The sequence below is a fragment of the Giraffa tippelskirchi genome, chromosome 2, assembly GCF_054371585.1.
Source record: "Giraffa tippelskirchi isolate mGirTip1 chromosome 2, T2T-mGirTip1v1.2.pri, whole genome shotgun sequence".
Taxonomy (NCBI): Eukaryota; Metazoa; Chordata; class Mammalia; order Artiodactyla; family Giraffidae; genus Giraffa; species Giraffa tippelskirchi.
In genome coordinates this window covers 35,161,990-35,178,678 of record NC_137276.1, presented here as the reverse complement: position 1 = coordinate 35,178,678, position 16,689 = coordinate 35,161,990, and the positions used below count along the sequence as shown (strand labels likewise).

At 42.2% G+C, this 16,689-nt stretch overlaps 1 protein-coding gene across 5 annotated transcripts in view; it reads right to left on the bottom strand.

Annotated features, from left to right (window-relative positions):
- MYOF (myoferlin) overlaps window positions 1-15,146 on the bottom strand; it is a 176,378-nt gene extending 161,232 nt beyond the window's left edge. For all 5 annotated transcript variants that reach the window (XM_081554035.1, XM_081554046.1, XM_081554058.1 and 2 more), the window contains exon 1: window positions 14,983-15,146. In XM_081554035.1, the coding sequence (XP_081410161.1) occupies window positions 14,983-15,070 (88 nt within the window). In that variant the 5' untranslated portion in view covers window positions 15,071-15,146. The remainder of the gene's footprint in view (window positions 1-14,982) is intronic.
- Between the last annotated feature and the right edge of the window lie 1,543 nt (window positions 15,147-16,689).

Below are 16,689 nucleotides of genomic sequence, written 5' to 3'. Positions count from 1 at the left end.
GGGCAATGGGATGATCCAGAAGGATGGGATGGGGAGGGAGGTGGGTGGGGGGTCCAGGAAGGGGAACACATGTAAACCCATGGCTGATTCATGTCAATGTATGGCAAAAACTATTACAATATTGTAAAGTAATTAGCCCCCAACTAAAATAAATAAATTTATAAAAAAAAAAAAAAAAGAGGGTGGAGAGAGACAGGGACTGCCCAGGCAGTGAATTCCAGCAATGAGGAGAGGTAAGCAAAAGGAACATTTTTTTCCTTTTTTCAAATAATGAAAGAGAGATAAAAGAAGGGATTAAAAAAAAAAAAAAAACATAAGTTATCCTATTGCAATGATAAGATGATGAAAACAAAAATCCAGAAAACTAAGGTGATGAGAAGTGGAAACTCACTCTGCCATTCATGTATTAGGATCTTACTATTTCACATATGAGTTGTGGTCTCCACTAATAAACTGGCTCCCACTTGATTCTCAGAGGAACTGATTCACTGAGAAGTTATGCCAGCTCTGAGCTTCTGAGTCACAGCACAGTCCTAAAGGCTTTTGTGCCCTGTGGAAACTCACCACTGGAGGGACGGGTTTTGTTTTTTCTTTTTTTTAAGTTCTTTTGTTCTTGGTACACAGTCTTCCTCTCTTAGACTGAGTTCAGATGACCCAGCAGACAAAACAACTCAATTTGTTCAGAGGAGGGAGGAAGGGATCATAATTTGACTTGGATGTTTAAGGCACACATTGTGTTTTTCTCTGTAACTACAATGACCTCAACATTCAGAAAACTAAGATCATGGCATCCGGTCCCATCATTTCATGGCAGAATAGATGGGGAAACAGTGGAAACAGTGGCTGACTTTTTTCTCCTGGGCTCCAAAATCACTGCAGATGGTGATTGCAGCCATGAAATTAAAAGACGCTTACTCCTTGGAAGGAAAGTTATGACCAACCTAGACAGCATATTAAAAAGCAGAGACATTACTTTGCCAACAAAGGTCCGTCTAGTCAAGGCTATGCTTTTTCCAGTGGTCATGTATGGATGTGAGAGTTGGACTATAAAGAAAGCTGAGTGCCGCAGAATTGATGCTTTTGAACTGTGGTGTTGGAGAAGACTCTTGAGAGTCCCTTGGACTGCAAGGAGATCCAACCAGTCCATCCTAAAGGAGATCAGTCCTGGGTGTTCATTGGAAGGACTGATGGACTGATGTTGAAGCTGAAACTCCAATACCTTGGCCACCTGATGCGAAGAGCTGACTCATTTGAAAAGACCCTGATGCTGGGAAAGATTGAGGGCAGAAGGAGAAGGGGACGACAGAGGATGAGATGGCTGGATGGCATCACCAACTCGATGGACATGGGTTTGGGTGGACTCAGGGAGTTGGTGATAGACAGGGAGGCCTGGCTTGCTGCAGTTCATGGGGTCGCAAAGAGTCAGACACGACTGAGCGACTGAACTAACTGAACAATGACCTACAAGAAGACACACGGAAGCTTTGGAATCAGAGTCCCAGGTTGAATTCTAACTTGTCTCTGCCTCAGTTTCCTCATGGGTAAAATGAAGATCATAATAATACTTTGTTGCTGTTGTTGTTCAGTCGCTAAGTCATGTCTGACTCTTTGTGACCCCATGGACTGCAGCACACTAGGCTTCCCTGTTCTTGGCTATTTCCCAGAGTTTGCTCAAACTCATGTTCATTGAGTCAGTGATGCCATCCAGCCATCTCATCCTCTGTTGCCCCCTTCTCTTCCTGCCCTCAATCTTTCCCAGCATCAGGGTCTTTTCCAATGAATCATCTCTTCACATCAGGTGGCCAAAGTATTGGAGCTTCAGCTTCAGCATCAGTCCTTCCAATGAATATTCAGCGTTGATTTCCTTTAGGATTGGCTGATCTCCTCGCAGTCCAAGGGACTCTCAAGAGTCCTCTCCAGCATCACAGTTCAAAAGCATCAGTTCTTCAGTGTTTTGCCTTCTTTATGGTTCAACTCTCACATCCATACATGACTATTGGAAGAAAACCATAGCTTTGACTATACAGACCTTTGTCAGTAAAGTGATGTTTCTGCTTTTTAATATGTTGTCTAGGTTTGTCATAGCTTTCCTTCCAAGGAGGAAGGAAATTAATTTCATGGCTGCAGTCACCACACATAGTGATCTTGGGGCCCAAGAAAATAAAATCTGTCGCTGCTTCCACTTTTTCCCCTTCTATTTGCCATGAAGTGCTGTGATCAGATGCCATGATCTTCTTTTTTTGAATGTTGTTTTTTTTTTTAATAAATTTATTTATTTTAGTTGGGGGCTAATTACTTTACAATATTGTAGTGGTTTTTGCCATACATTGACATGAATCAGCCATAGGTTTACGTGTGTTCCCATCCTGAACCCCCCTCCCACCTCCCTCCCCATCCCATCTCTCTGGGTCATCCCATTGCCCCAGCCCTGAGCATTTGTCTCATGCATCGAACCTGGTATGGTGTTCTGTTTCACATATGATAATATACATGTTTCAATGCTATTCTCTCAGAACGTCTCACCCTCACCTTCTCCCTCAGAGTCCATAAGACTGTTCTATGCATCTGTGTCTCTTATTCTGTCTCTCATATAGGGTTATCGTTACCATCTTTCAAATTCCATATATATGCATTAGTATACTGTATTGGTGTTTTTCTTTCTGGCTTACTTCACTCTGTATAATGGGCTCCAGTTTCATCCATCTCAATAGAAGTGATTCAAATGTATTCTTTTTAATGGCTGAGTAATATTCCATTGTGTATATGTACTACAGCTTCCTTATTCATTCATCTGCTGATGGACATCTAGGTTGCTTCCATGCCCTGGCTATTGTAAACAGTGCTGCGATGAACATTGGGGTACACGCGTCTCTTTCAATTCTGGTTTCTTCGGTGTGTACGCCCAGCAGTGGGATTGCTGGGTCATATGGCAGTTCTATTCCCAGTTTTTTAAGGAATCTCCACACTGTTCTCCATAGTGGCTGTACTAGTTTGCATTCCGACCAACAGTGTAAGAGGGTTCCCTTTCCTCCACACCCTCTCCAGCATTTATTGCTTGTAGACTTTTGGATAGCAGCCATTCTGACTGGCGTGAAATGGTACCTCATTGTGGTTTTGATTTGCATTTCTCTAGTAATGAGTGATGTTGAGCATCTTTTCATGTGTTTGTTAGCCATCTGTATGTCTTCTTTAGAGAAATGTCTGTTTAATTCTTTGGCCCATTTTTTGATTGGGTCGTTTATTTTTCTGGAATTCAGCTGCAGGAGTTGCTTGTATATTTTTGAGATTAATTGTTTGTTGCTTCGTTTGCTATTATTTTCTCCCATTCTGAAGGCTGTCTTTTCACCTTGCTTATAGTTTCCTTTGTTGTGCAAAAGCTTTTAATTTTAATTAGGTCCCATTTGTTTATTTTTGCTTTTATTTCCAATATTCTGGGAGGTGGGTCATGGAGGATCCTGCTGTGATTTATGTCACAAAAGTAAACTCAAAATGGATTAAAGATCTAAACGTAAGACCAGAAACTATAAAACTCCTAGGGGAAAACATAGGTAAAACACTCTCCAACATGAATGTTGAGTTTTAAGCCAGCTTTTTCACTTTTATCTTTTACCCTCATCAAGAAGCTTTTTAATTCCTCTTCATTTTCTGCCACTAAAATGGTATTATCTGCATATCTGAGGCTGTTGACATTTCTCCCAGCAATCTTGACTCCAGCTTGTGATTCATCCAACCTGGCATTTCGCAAGATGTACTCTGCATATAAGTTAAATAAGCAAGGTGACAATATACATCCTTGTTGTACTCCTTTCCCAGTTTTGAACCAGTCAGTTGTTCCATGTTTGGTTCTAACTGTTGCTTCTTGAACTGCATACAGGTTTCTCAGAAGACAGGTAAGATGGTCTGGTATGCCCATCTCTTTAAGAATCTTCCACAGTTTGTTGTGATCCACACAGTCAAAGGCTTTAGCACAGTCAATGAAGCAGAAGTAGATGTTTTTCTGGAATTCCCTTGCTTTTTCTATGATCCAACAGATGTTGGTAATTTGATCTCTGGTTCCTCTGCCTTTTCTAAATCCAGCTCGTACATCTGGAAGTTCTTGGTTCACGTACTGTTGAAGCCTAGCTTGAAGGATTTTGAGCATTATCTTGCTAGGATCTGATATGAGGACAACTGTGTGGTAGTTTGAACATTCTTTGGCATTTCCCTTCTTTGGGACTGGAATGATAACTGACCTTTTCCAGTCTGTAGCCACTGCTGAGTTTTCCAAATTTGCTGGCATATTGCGTGTAGCACTTTCACAGCATCATCTTTTAGGATTTGAAATAGCTCAGCTGGAATCCCATCACCTCCACTAGCTTTGTTCATACTATTGCTTCCTAAGGCCCACTTGACTTCACACTCCAGGATGTCTGGTTCTATGTGATACTTCCTGAAAATGATGTGAAGATGAAATCAGATAATACACACAGGTCTGAGCACAGAGTGAGAATTTAGTAAATGGTGGTGGTGGAGTAATTGGTTGTTACTCACCATGCCAACATCTCCAGAAGGCCTAAGCAGCAACCAATATTTGAAGCACTTCCTACATGCTTTCTCTTTTCTAATTATTTTCTGAGTTTGAGACTATTATCCTCTCCATTTTACAGATGAGACAGCTGAGGTAAGAGATGCTGGAAACAGTGAGTGCAAGGGCATGGTGAACTCAGCCACAGTGGCTGTTCTGTTCTCTGCTGTCCAACACAGTTGTCAACAACCTCATGTATCCATGAATGAATGAATTTGAATGAAATAATATTATCAATTCAATTCATCAAGTCACACTGACCACATTTCAGTGATCACTATCCACACATGTCTCATGGCTCTGTTAGAGACAGCAGATCTTGAACATCATCACTATCATAGAAGGTACTATTAGACAGCAATGCTCTAAACAATCAAGCACACAGTAGGCACACAAAAAAATGTCTGCCAAATGAAGTAAAAAACATTTAGTAAAACAATCTATTTTATTCTCACCATACTGACTAGTTGTTCTGACAAAATATGAACCCCAACTAGACCTCTCTTCGAGGTTGTAGCTTCACCTTCTAAATGGAGAACAGGCAATTCTCTGGCAGTCCAGGGGTTAAAACTCAGAGCTTTCACTGCCAGGGGCCTAGGTTCAATCCCTGGTTGGGGAACTCAGATCCTATAAGCAGCACAGCCAGAAAAAAATATATATAAATATAAAAAATAAAATGAGAGCAAACAGGTCCTGCCTCATCTGTCTTCATTTAATTTGAAAACATATTATTTATTTAGTCTCTAACCTAGCCTACCAATTTTTCACTTTGCAATGTGCAAAGGAAGCCAAACTTCAGGAGGCAAGATGGCACTAAACATCTATTTTTAGTCCAGGTACCTTAAATACTCATTTGATTTTATAAACTTCAGGGGTAGGTCTTATAACCATTTCACAGCTAGGAAAACTGAGATTTAGAGAGGTTTCTTGCCATTGATTAGACCAAAGCCCTAATATCAAGGTCAGAAGTAGAGTAGGACTCCCCCGCCTTCCAGCTTCCTTTGAGATGCAGCTTTGGGATGCAGCACATCCCAAAGAGCATGTGGAAACCCTGAAGTACTACACACTCAGGATCAGTTTTGTAGTTTGTGGGCAGAGGGATCTGGTATTATTTGGTCCCATCTGGTTCCCCTGGCCTGTGAGATCCTAAACTGAATGACTGAAGGGAGGAGCCAGAATCATTCATTCAACACCACTTATTGGTCATCTACTATCTGCCAGGCACTGAGCACGATGTTGAAGAAAGAGACATGGCCCCTGTGCTCAAGAAGCTTCTAGTCTGATGGAGGAAGCAGACAGAAATCAAATAAGGCAGTAAATACAGAACTGCATATCCCACTAAGTGCCACAAAAGAGTGTAGAATGTTAGGGGAGAGGATTACAGGGCACCTGCTCTGGGGCTACTCTGATATCCTAGGATGTGCTGGGGTGGGGAGGAGGCCCTCTGCTTCCAGCCTTGCCCTGGGGAGTCCAGGCCAACTGGGAGACCTGGCACTGCAGGGAACCAAGGCTATTTCCCACTTGCCTTCTGTTCTGCTACCACTGCCAGCTCCACAGACCTCACAAGACCAGGGCCCCACTGGTCAAGAGGCCACCAGGCTCTTGAGCTGTTGCTGGGCCTTGACAGGAGGGCTGCCTCATGGCTGGCCACTGAAGCTGCAGAAACACTGTGAGTTAATCAGGCAAGTATGAGCTGACAATCCAAGTCAACAGAGAGTTGCTAAGAATCTACTGTTCACACCCGTTAGGATGACTATTATCCCCAAACAAACAAATCACAGAAACAAACAAACAAACAAACACAGAAAATACCAAGTGGTGATAAAGATGTGGAGAAGATGGAAGCACTATTTGTGGGGATGCAAAATAGTACAGCCATAATAGAAAACAGTATGGTGGCCACCCTGAGCGAATATGAGTTCCCTGCAATTAAATAACTGCTGACACTCCCAGGTGGCTCAGTGGTAAAGAGTCCACCTGCCAGTGCAAGAGACACAGGAAACCAGGTTCGATCCCTGAGTTGGGAAGATCCCCTGGATAAGGAAATGGCAACCCAGGCCGGTATTCTTGCCTGGGAAACCCTACGGACAGAGGAGCCTGGCAGGCCACAATCCATAGGGTCTCAAAGGAGTTGGACAAGACTTAGTGAATGAGCACACACATAGACAGGACACCTTACCCTTAGATGGTGGAACTGAGTCCTGAGAGAAGCACCTTATGTGAGACCACAGTTCAGTTTGGTTGAGGAAATACTCCTCATCTGACTTTAGGGAGAATAACAAAATGTGTCTTTGCTATCACTTTCCATTTCTGTGCTTTTCTTCTACTCTCTGGACCTCCCTCTCCAGTCTCAGGTAGGTAAAGCCCTCAGGTCAGCCTCTGGCAGAGCTGCCCCACCTAGCCCTGCAGGCCTGCACAGGCTGAGCACTCCCTAACCCTAATCCTATTTCACAGAAGAGAGTGAGAAAGCATGGTCCAACTAGCCTGCCCAGTGCAGTTTTCTTATTAATTTAATTCAATCGGGCTGCTTCCTTAGTACTGTTCACATTAGTTCCTTCCTTCTCATTCTAGCCATGAAATGAGCTCCCTCTGTCTTAGAAAGCACTTGTCTCAACTAGTACACCCCTTAATTAGTCTTGTTGTTGTTCAGTCACTCAGTCGTATGCAACTCTTTGCGATCCTATGGACTGCGGCATGCCAGGCTTCCCTGTCCTTCACCATCTCCCAGAGTTTACTGAAGCTCATGTCCATTGAGTCAGTGATGCCATCCAACCATTTCATCCTCTGTCGCCCCCTTCTCCTCCTTCCCTCAATCTTTCTTATACCTGACTAGAACTAAAACATCCACAATGCTGCCTAATGGCTCCCAACTGGTTTATGAGTAAAACATAACCCCAATCACACCAATTACTCCTTGGTCAACCTCACCCCACAGGACAAGAGCTCCCTGGCCTTTTCTGGTATTGTTCCAAACCTGGAATGTCTGTCTTTTCAATATGTCTGTCATCCTGTAAGACCAATTCAAGGACACCTTCTCCATAAAGATTTCCACTCTTTCATCTGCTCTTGCATTATAACTTTTGCATGTCTATTCTGGTTTGTAACTCATTCTTGTGTTCCAACCAGCTGGTTCCCTAGACACAGAAGACAAATCATGTGATATGTATTTTTCTAGACTTAATTTCTGTTATACTGTCTGGCACATTTTAGGGCTCCATAAAAGTAAACGTTATCAAATAGGGAAGGAAGTTTAGGAATTTCCATGTGCAATTTTATATACGTATTCATTTAACTCTCAAACATCCCTGCAAGGTAGGAGGTATAATAACTCCTAGTTGAACTATAATAACTCTGCAGCTGAAGGTTTTAATTCATTAGCTCATGAGCACTTAGAAAGTAAGAGGTGAAAATTGGAATCCTCATTCCTAAGCCTCCTTGGCTCCAAAGCCCAGAGTTTTTGCATCCTCATGTCCAACAAGCTTTATACCCTAACGCTCAAGGCCAAGTTTGCTGATAAAGCTTAAATGTCTAAGCAGCTGTTTCTAAGAGAAAACTCTGGTCAGAGTCTCTCAAAGCACACCCCGTACTCAACAGAACAGCTGTTCAATAGGAATTACAAAGTAAAGTAATCACTGCCATATCATGGCAGACACATTTTGCCTTACAGACCACTGAACGTTTCATGCACAAATTTTCAACATAAAACTGGCAACTTCACATTTTCCTGGCCAGGATCAAGGAAGCAAAAAGTAGTATGATATTGATTTGCCCTTGGGTAGCAGGTGCTAGGGACTCAATGTTCAGAAATGTATGAAGTGGCCGTTTGCCAAGCCTAATTCACAAAGCACCTGAGAGAATAATAAATGTAATTCTTCCTGAAGAAGAGAGAATGGTGGACTTCTGACCATTTCAAGACCAAGAATCAATGACTTTATTGTATTACATCTCCTGCCGGGGCATTGTTTCCAGGGTCAATCTTTAAAACATATATTCAACATCCGTGATATGACAGAGTGGCAGAGGACATAAAAACTCTATGACTTCTTTTTTTTTAATTAATTATTTATTTTTTACATTGCTGGGTCTTTGTTGCTGCTCTGGCTTTTCTCTAGTTGTGGTGAGTGGGTGCTACTCTCTAGCTGCAGTGCGCGGGCTTCTCATTGCAGTGGCTTCTCTTGTTGGAGTCTAGGCTCTCGGTGCCCAAGCTCAGTAGTTGTGGCTCCCAGGCTCTAGCGCATAGGCTCAGTAGTTGCGATGCATGGGCTTAATTGCTCCTCAGCATGTGGAATCTTCCCAGACCAGGGATCAAACCCAAGTCTCCTGCATTGGCAGGTGGATTCTCTACCACTGAGCCGCCAGGGGATCCCCTGCCTCCTGCGTCATGCCTCTGTGGCAGAGCCAAATCCCATGGGGATGGAGAGACCCACCAGCAAACCCCAACCAATCAAAGACCAGCACCCCTGGACATACCTTAAGGGCATGCACTTAAGATTTGTTGTGCAGGAGGAAAACAAGTCACACTGATTCGTTTTTCAAAGGCAATTGTGGCTTTGTAAATAACTGAGAGTCTATAAAATGTGCCTTTGGGAAGTGTACCTTTCAGAGTTTCCATGCCTTGATAAGGTGGGGCCACTTTCCCCAGGTGGTGAGTCTCCAAACCCTATTCTCCCAGAAGTGATGGGGATGATTCAAACCTTGAACACTTTTGCCTTCCAGAGTGTTTCATAAAAACAATGCAGTAGTTCTATCAGAGTACCAATGTGGCATGGTTGTCAGTTTGTGCCAGTGGGAATCTTTGACTAGCCCTACAGTATGGGCTTCCCTGGTAGCTCAACTGGTATAGAATCTGTGTGCAACGCAGGAGACCCCGGATTGATTCCTGGGTCAGGAAGATCCCCTGGAGAAAGGGTAGGCTACCCATTCCAGTATTCTTGGGCTTCCCTTGTGGCTCAGATGGTGAAGAATCCACCCGCAACGTGGGAGACCTAGGTTCGATCCCTAGCTTGAGAAGATCCCCTAGAGGAGGGCATGAGGCAACCCATTCCAGTATTCTTGCCTGGAGAATCCTCATGGACAGGAGGAGCCTGGCAGGCTACAGTCCATGGGGTCTCAAAGAGTTGGACACAACTGAGCAACTAAGCATGCACAGCACAGTATAGTCTGAGTAAACCAGGTCACCGTGTGGGCCACTCACCAGGTACCTTCACAGAGGATAGTGAATGAGACCCACTGGATCTTTCTCCCATCATATTTCACCATTCTTAATTGGAATTTTGTAACTTTTCTCTTTACTTAAAATACCACTTTTCTAACTCAACTTTTTTTCAATTTTCAAGTAGCTAAGTAGTTTTTGCTAAAAAAAGTCAGAAAATTCTCTATTGCATAAATCACAATCTTCGGGGAATTTCACAAATCTACTTCCTTTCAGATAAGCCGCCAGAGGCCCATTTTTCAAAAGAGGAAAAAAGGATTCTCACAGAGGTTAAGTGGTTTCCTCAAGACTACAAAGTTGATAAGCTCAATGCAGGGGATGTCCTAGAACAGGATTTCAGTCTCAAAACATGTCCAGATGAAATAACAAATATCTGGAAAAATAAGCAATAACATGACAATTCTTTAGTGACATCTGGACTAAGCAGTAGCTATTCCACAAAGACCACAAAGAGCTACACAAGACCAGAAAGAGAAAATTCTGGCTAATGGAAAGGACATGATAAGGATAAATGAGAAAACTGTTAGTAGTTGCTACAACTATGCTCTTTAGGAGTCAAATATTGCATATGGACACAACGTTGCCACATTGTAAAAGTACAAAAATATAAAAGTGTGCAAGAAAATTTCCTTTCAACCAATCTTTTCAAGAGATTTGACACAGAGGCAGGAGACTAGCCAAATGGAAGTCATCGGCAATAGTCAGCAAAACTGCCTTTAAAAGAAAAGAAATGCACACACATACATACACACACATATGAACACCAGGGAATCTGTCTTTCAGAAATGTTCACTTTTACAGGAAGATCCACTATAAGGATGTCCATTGCAGCCTCCTTGCTAACAGGGAGTAGCTACTTACAAGTTTTAGCAAAAAATTACAACTTTTTAGCAGACTTACAACTCTTTAGCAAAAAATCAGAAAGGATTCAAATCAAACTGTTCAGGGTAGTTACCCCTAGGTAGCAAGACAGGAGAGAAAGGAGGGACATGAGGAGAATTGTCTCTTTTTAGTTGTATAATCTCCATTGGATTATTAGTCGGTTTTGTTTCTACCTGCATATATTTTTTAATTAAAAATCTTTAATATTAAACAAACATTTTTTATCTGTAACGTTTGTGGGAATCATGAAGTCTTAGCATTGGAAGAGGCCTCAGAAGTGTGTCTAATCTAATCTCAACTAGATTAGTCTCACAGCCTGGCTGTCTGTGTAAGACTCAAGGGAGAATGGCCACCACAGACTGACAAGCACTCTGCTCTAGGATTCAGAGTTGGCTTGCAGAACCCAGTGCACCCTAAGAATGTGAAAACTCGAGTGAGCTTTGTAATTTCCATAATCTCCTTTTGCACTGCTAAATATCCATGACATCCACACCACAGGGACTTCAGTAACCCTCAGATCCTGCTGGTTCATACAAGGTCCTGAGTTCAGCCTCAGAAGGGGACTGAACACGAGAGACTGAAGTCAACTCTAGGTAAGTTGGCTGTCAGTATCGCACGTTCCCAACTACAGTCTACAGAGGGGCTCAGTGTCTACACAGCCATCACCAAGAACACTCCCATCACTTGGCCATTCTTCCTACAATCCTACAGCTTGAAAAGAGAAGTGTTGATTACTGCCTGATCTTGCTGTTTTATGTACTCAAGAGGCAAAACTGTATACAGTCAGTAAACTCAGGGGCTTTCTCTGGTGCTGTCTTGAACCTCTGTTAGGGCTTTTCACATGTTACTCTCCTCATTTCTCTCTCACGCCACCCCATGAAGCACATCTGGCTTTGCTCCATTCCAACTGATGGATATATGGTGATATCAGTATCCTCAATTTTGTCAGAACGTAATGTTACTTAATCTTACCCAGTGCTCAAAATTGGAAGGCATGCATGGAAAGGGTTTGCTATCACCAATATTTTAAATGACTGGAATAGACTGAAAGCAAGAAAAATGCCATAGTCATTATTATATCTACATTAGTGCCTAACGCAATGCCTTTCATACCCTGCTGAGAACAGTTATTCAATATATGGAACTGTAAAATTATAGAACCTTAAAACTGAAAGAAATCTCAAGGGATCAGTTCCCATGACTCCACAACTGAGAAATTTGAGACCTGGCTGGTTAAATTTGGATCACCGGCTATTCTATCAACATTAGCCAGAGTCCAGATGCTCCTACTCTGGAGCTGAGTTGTTTCTTCCATTAGGTTGCTTGTCAGGTGAATAAATGAATGACTTTACTGTTCAACTTATACAACCAAAGGAGACTAGAAAAGAGACTGAAGCTAAATAATCTAGTAAATGTAATAATTTAGATAACCTATATTGGCCCACATTAACAGAAGTTTTCCACTTTCAGTTGAGTGTTTATGTTCATAGCCTTCAGTTCAGTTCAGTCGCTCAGTCGTCTCCGACTCTTTGCGACCCCATGAATTGCAGCACACCAGGCCTCTCTGTCCATCACCAACTCCCGGAGTCTACCCAAACCCATGTCCATCGAGTCGGTGATGCCATCCAACCATCTCATCCTCTGTCGTCCTCTTTTCCTCCCACCCCCAATCCTACCCAGCATTAGGGTCTTTTCCAATGAGTCAACTCTTTGCATGAGGTGGCCAAAGTATTGGAGTTTCAGCTTCAACATCAGACCTTCCAATGAACACCCAGGATCGATCTCCTTTAGGATGGATTGATTGGATCTCCTTGCAGTCCAAGGGACTTCCAAGAGTCTTCTCCAACACCACAGTTCAAAAGCATCAATTCTGTGGCGCTCAGCTTTCTTTACCATCCAACTCTCACATCCATACGTGACCACTGGTAAAACCATAGCCTTGACTAGACGGACTTTTGTTGGCAAAGTAATGTCTCTGCTTTTAAATATGTTCATAGCCTTAGGCAGACATAATTTTAGTCATTTAAAATTTTTGACCAATGCATACTCACTCCAGACAAATAAGTCAGATTTCAATATGGTGTTAAATTCTAGTTCCTGTATAATCTATATGACTTGCCCCATGACATTACCAGATTGAACCCAACATATTTTTACATGTCTTTACATGTCAATGGTGAAGGAAACAAACTTTTCATCTTATGTCCCAATTATGTAACTGCTTCAAGAAAATTTTTTTTACAAAACCACAGTGAAATATCTCATATCTGTGAGAATGGCTGCTATCCAAAAGGCGAGAAATAAAAAGTGTTGGTGAAAATGTGGAAAAAGGGAACTTTCATACATTGTTGGTGGGGATGCAAACCAGTCCAGTCAATATGAAAAAGACTATAGAGATTCCTCAAAAAATTAAGAATAGAACTGCAACATAATTCAGCTCTCCCACTTCTGGCATTTATCTAAAGAATAAACAAACACTAATTTGAAAAGACATGTGCAGCCCTGTGTTCATCGAAGCATTATTTACAATAGCCAAGATAGAGAAATAACCTAAGTGCATATCAATGGGTGAATGGATAAAGAAGATATGGTATAGATAGATATGCAACGGAGTATTACTCAGGAATTTTTAAAACTGGTAAAATCTTGCCATTGCAACAACATGGATAGACCTTGAAGGTATTCTGCTAAATGAAATACATCAAACAGAGAAAGACAAATATTAACACCATATGATTTCACTCACATGCAAAAAATAAAAAACAAACTAAAAAAACAAATGAACAAACCAAATGAAAAAAACAAAGAAAACCCCAAAACACATAGATATAGAGAACAGAGTAGCGGTTACCAGAAGGGGAGGGGTGGGGAGGAAGGCAAAATGTGTAACGGGGATTAACTGTGTAATGAAGAATGGAAATTAAATATTTGGTGGTAAGCATGCTGCAGTGCATACAGAAGTAGAAATATAATATTATATAAAACATAAAATGTTACAAACCAATGTAACTGAAATAAAAATAAATTTGAAAATAAAATTAAAAAAAGAAAAAGATTTTTTAAAAGGACACATGCAGGGGAACCCTGATATAACATGAGTACATGATACTCACTAACCAGATTCTTAACTACATTGAACATTAAGAATCCAACTTTTGTCTCCCAAATCTTTTTTAACTAACCAGTCATTTGGCAGCTTTGGGTTTCATTTCTTGCATTTTCCTGCTCATCTCAGAGGGGGAGATTTCAGAAGAGGAACAGAGATAAAACGGACAAAAGAAAGAAGAAAGGCACAGGCTACTCAGAAACTGGAAGGGAGAAGTAGTGAGTTCCTGGAGGAAGAGAGAAACGTCCTGAGGTTTGGTCAGGATCCACACACCCAGCAAGGCTCCCACTTTTTCTGCCCTCCTCTCTCACTCCCTTTCATTTTTCCTGCCAAGGAGTGAACTAGCAATCTTACCAATGACCTTGGACAAACAGAACCGGCTAAAGCTCCTAAATTCAGCTTTAGATACATCACTCCGGCCCAAACTGGAATGACCGACCATGGCTGAGAGTGTGCCATCCCTCCAACCACTCCTGTCCCCCTCCATTGCAATGAAATGTCAAGAAAAATCACCTGTCGGAATTACAACAAGCCTTTTAAAGATGATCTAGTCTACACCCCCCTCATTTGTTTTGCAGAAGAGAAAATTGACATCCAGAGATTTCTAAGTCACTAGAGCAAGCCCAAACTAGATGCCTAAACTGCAAATTTGCCTTGTTCAGAGCTCTTTCCTCTAGGAGCAGTTTAAAAGCTACAGAACACACAAAAAACACCCTAACTTTGGAGAGATGAAGAACAACTACAAAGTGGCACAAAATAACATGAAACAATCCAAAATAATAACTTTACTCCACCTCCCAGAAGCCCAGTGACAATAAAAGCAGCAAGGGGCTGTTTTACCAAGTAATGATACTTCCAGCAACTTAATTATGCTTTTTCCTCCTTTATCCATTTCTCACAGGCAGAGGCAATTAAAATGTATACAAGACTACTGAAACTCTTAATCTGAACCAACACAGAACTATTTTTTTCCCATGGTACATGGTTTACTCCAAGGGCTACTAGAATTCAAACAGCCAGTCATTCAGTGAGCCTCAAAGCCCTGCGGAAAATCAAATGCCTTTCGCAGAAATCGGCCCTCTCCCTTGACCTGTACAGGTAACAAATTTCAGCTATAGCCTCAGAGGATTTGATCAATCGCAGACTTTCAGAGAATGAGACCCAAGAAACTAACATTCCAAAGCAGGAGTGGAGAAAAAGAAGCAAACTTGACCTTACCCTTAAAAATAACAGAAACAATAGGATCCGGTTTCCCAAATTTCGTCTTAGGGATATTGCTGGCAGATTCTACAATCACTCGAAGCATGGCTCTCAATGGACAGAAAGCAAGCTTCAGCAACGAAGTTAAGGAGGCTAGGGCTCTGGATCCCGGCCGCGCAGCCTGGGAGAGAAGGCGGGGGATGACTTGTCCAGTGAAGAGGGAAGGAGGAGAGGCAGTGGGTGGGTCCCTGACGAATTATTTACTGAAGGTTACGTGTAAACTGATATCCAAACGCCCCAGTCCCCGCCGCGCGGCAGGCACCCACTTAAGAATTCGGGAAATGTGGAAGTGAAAAGGACAAAAAGCAGCTAAAAATAATTATGGGCAACAAATGAAACTGGAGCTAACAAATGTAGACAGGTCAGGAGACGACTGAAACGCTGCTGCTAATAAGCGACAATATGCGAAGCCCAATTAATTGGTTTTCTGCTACCCCTTCCATTCTTTTCTGATCTTCCTGGAATTATAAAACTTGACTGAGTCATTAAAAAAATATATTTTTTTTAACTTTTGCGGTTTCTTTTCTCCTGCTGTTGAGCACACTCCCTCAGCAGTAATTTATGGAACAAATTGTTTTGAATCAGTTAAAGGGTTCCCCCTATCGTATGGCAGAGAAATGAATGAGTTATTTCAAGCAAACTCAACCCCGAGGTCCTAACAGGGGTTTACAAAATTGGTGTCCTAGAGGCTGATCCTTTTTAGTTGCAAAAGGATTCGCCGTAGATCTTCTTTAAAAATCCTTAAGAGGTGAGAGCTGGCGACCTAAGTTTTCCCGGTCCATCAGAAGCTGCTAGTAGTGTTCAGTGAAAATGGAGAATTGACTCTCCATTCTTCAGGGTCTAAACCCCAGCACTGTCTTCCTTTTCTTTGTTAGAGGGAAAAAAAAAACATTTGATGAGACTTGTTAAAGTGGCCCAGGAAGAATTCATTCAAGGGGAGGGGACTACTGCACTGGAATCTTTCAGTGTTAGAGAGAGTTTGGGCTCATATCGGAATAGGGCATGGACAAGGGGGAATTGGGGCTTTCCTGGTGGCTCAGACAGTAAAGAATCTGCCTGCAGTGCAGGAGACCCGGTTTGATCCCTGGATCAGGAAGATTCCCCTGGAGAAGCGAATGGCAACCCACTGCAGTATTCTTGTCTGTAGAATTCCATGTACAGAGGAATCTGGCAGGCTATACTCCATGGGGTCACAAAGAGTCAGACAGGACTGAGTGACTCACACTTTCACTTTCAAGAGGGAATCAAAAACCAGTGAGCAGGCTGGGTGGGGGGAGGGGAGCTGGGGAGGAGGGGAGTGGCAGTCAGTGGATGGAAATTACCAGAAGAAAACATCAGGGATAAAGGGAATTCTGGTTTAACTGACCTAACAGGATTCTTACTGAACACAGGCCGGGTGATGAGATATCACCTGGGGGGTGATGGAGAATGAGAAACCCCAAAAGATGCAGAAAGTTGATCAGACATGGAGAGAGGGGCATTCTGGTTAAACTGACTCAGCAAGGTTCTTGTTAAAACTAGATTTTATAAGCAAGTACACAGATGGGTGTGACTAAAGTTTGGTCAAGGAAAAAAATCTTTAGGGCCTAGAGGGTGTGTTGGGTGGTATAGCCTGGTGATAGTAGTCAACCAGACCTGAATGTGGATCCCTGCTTAGTCACTCTT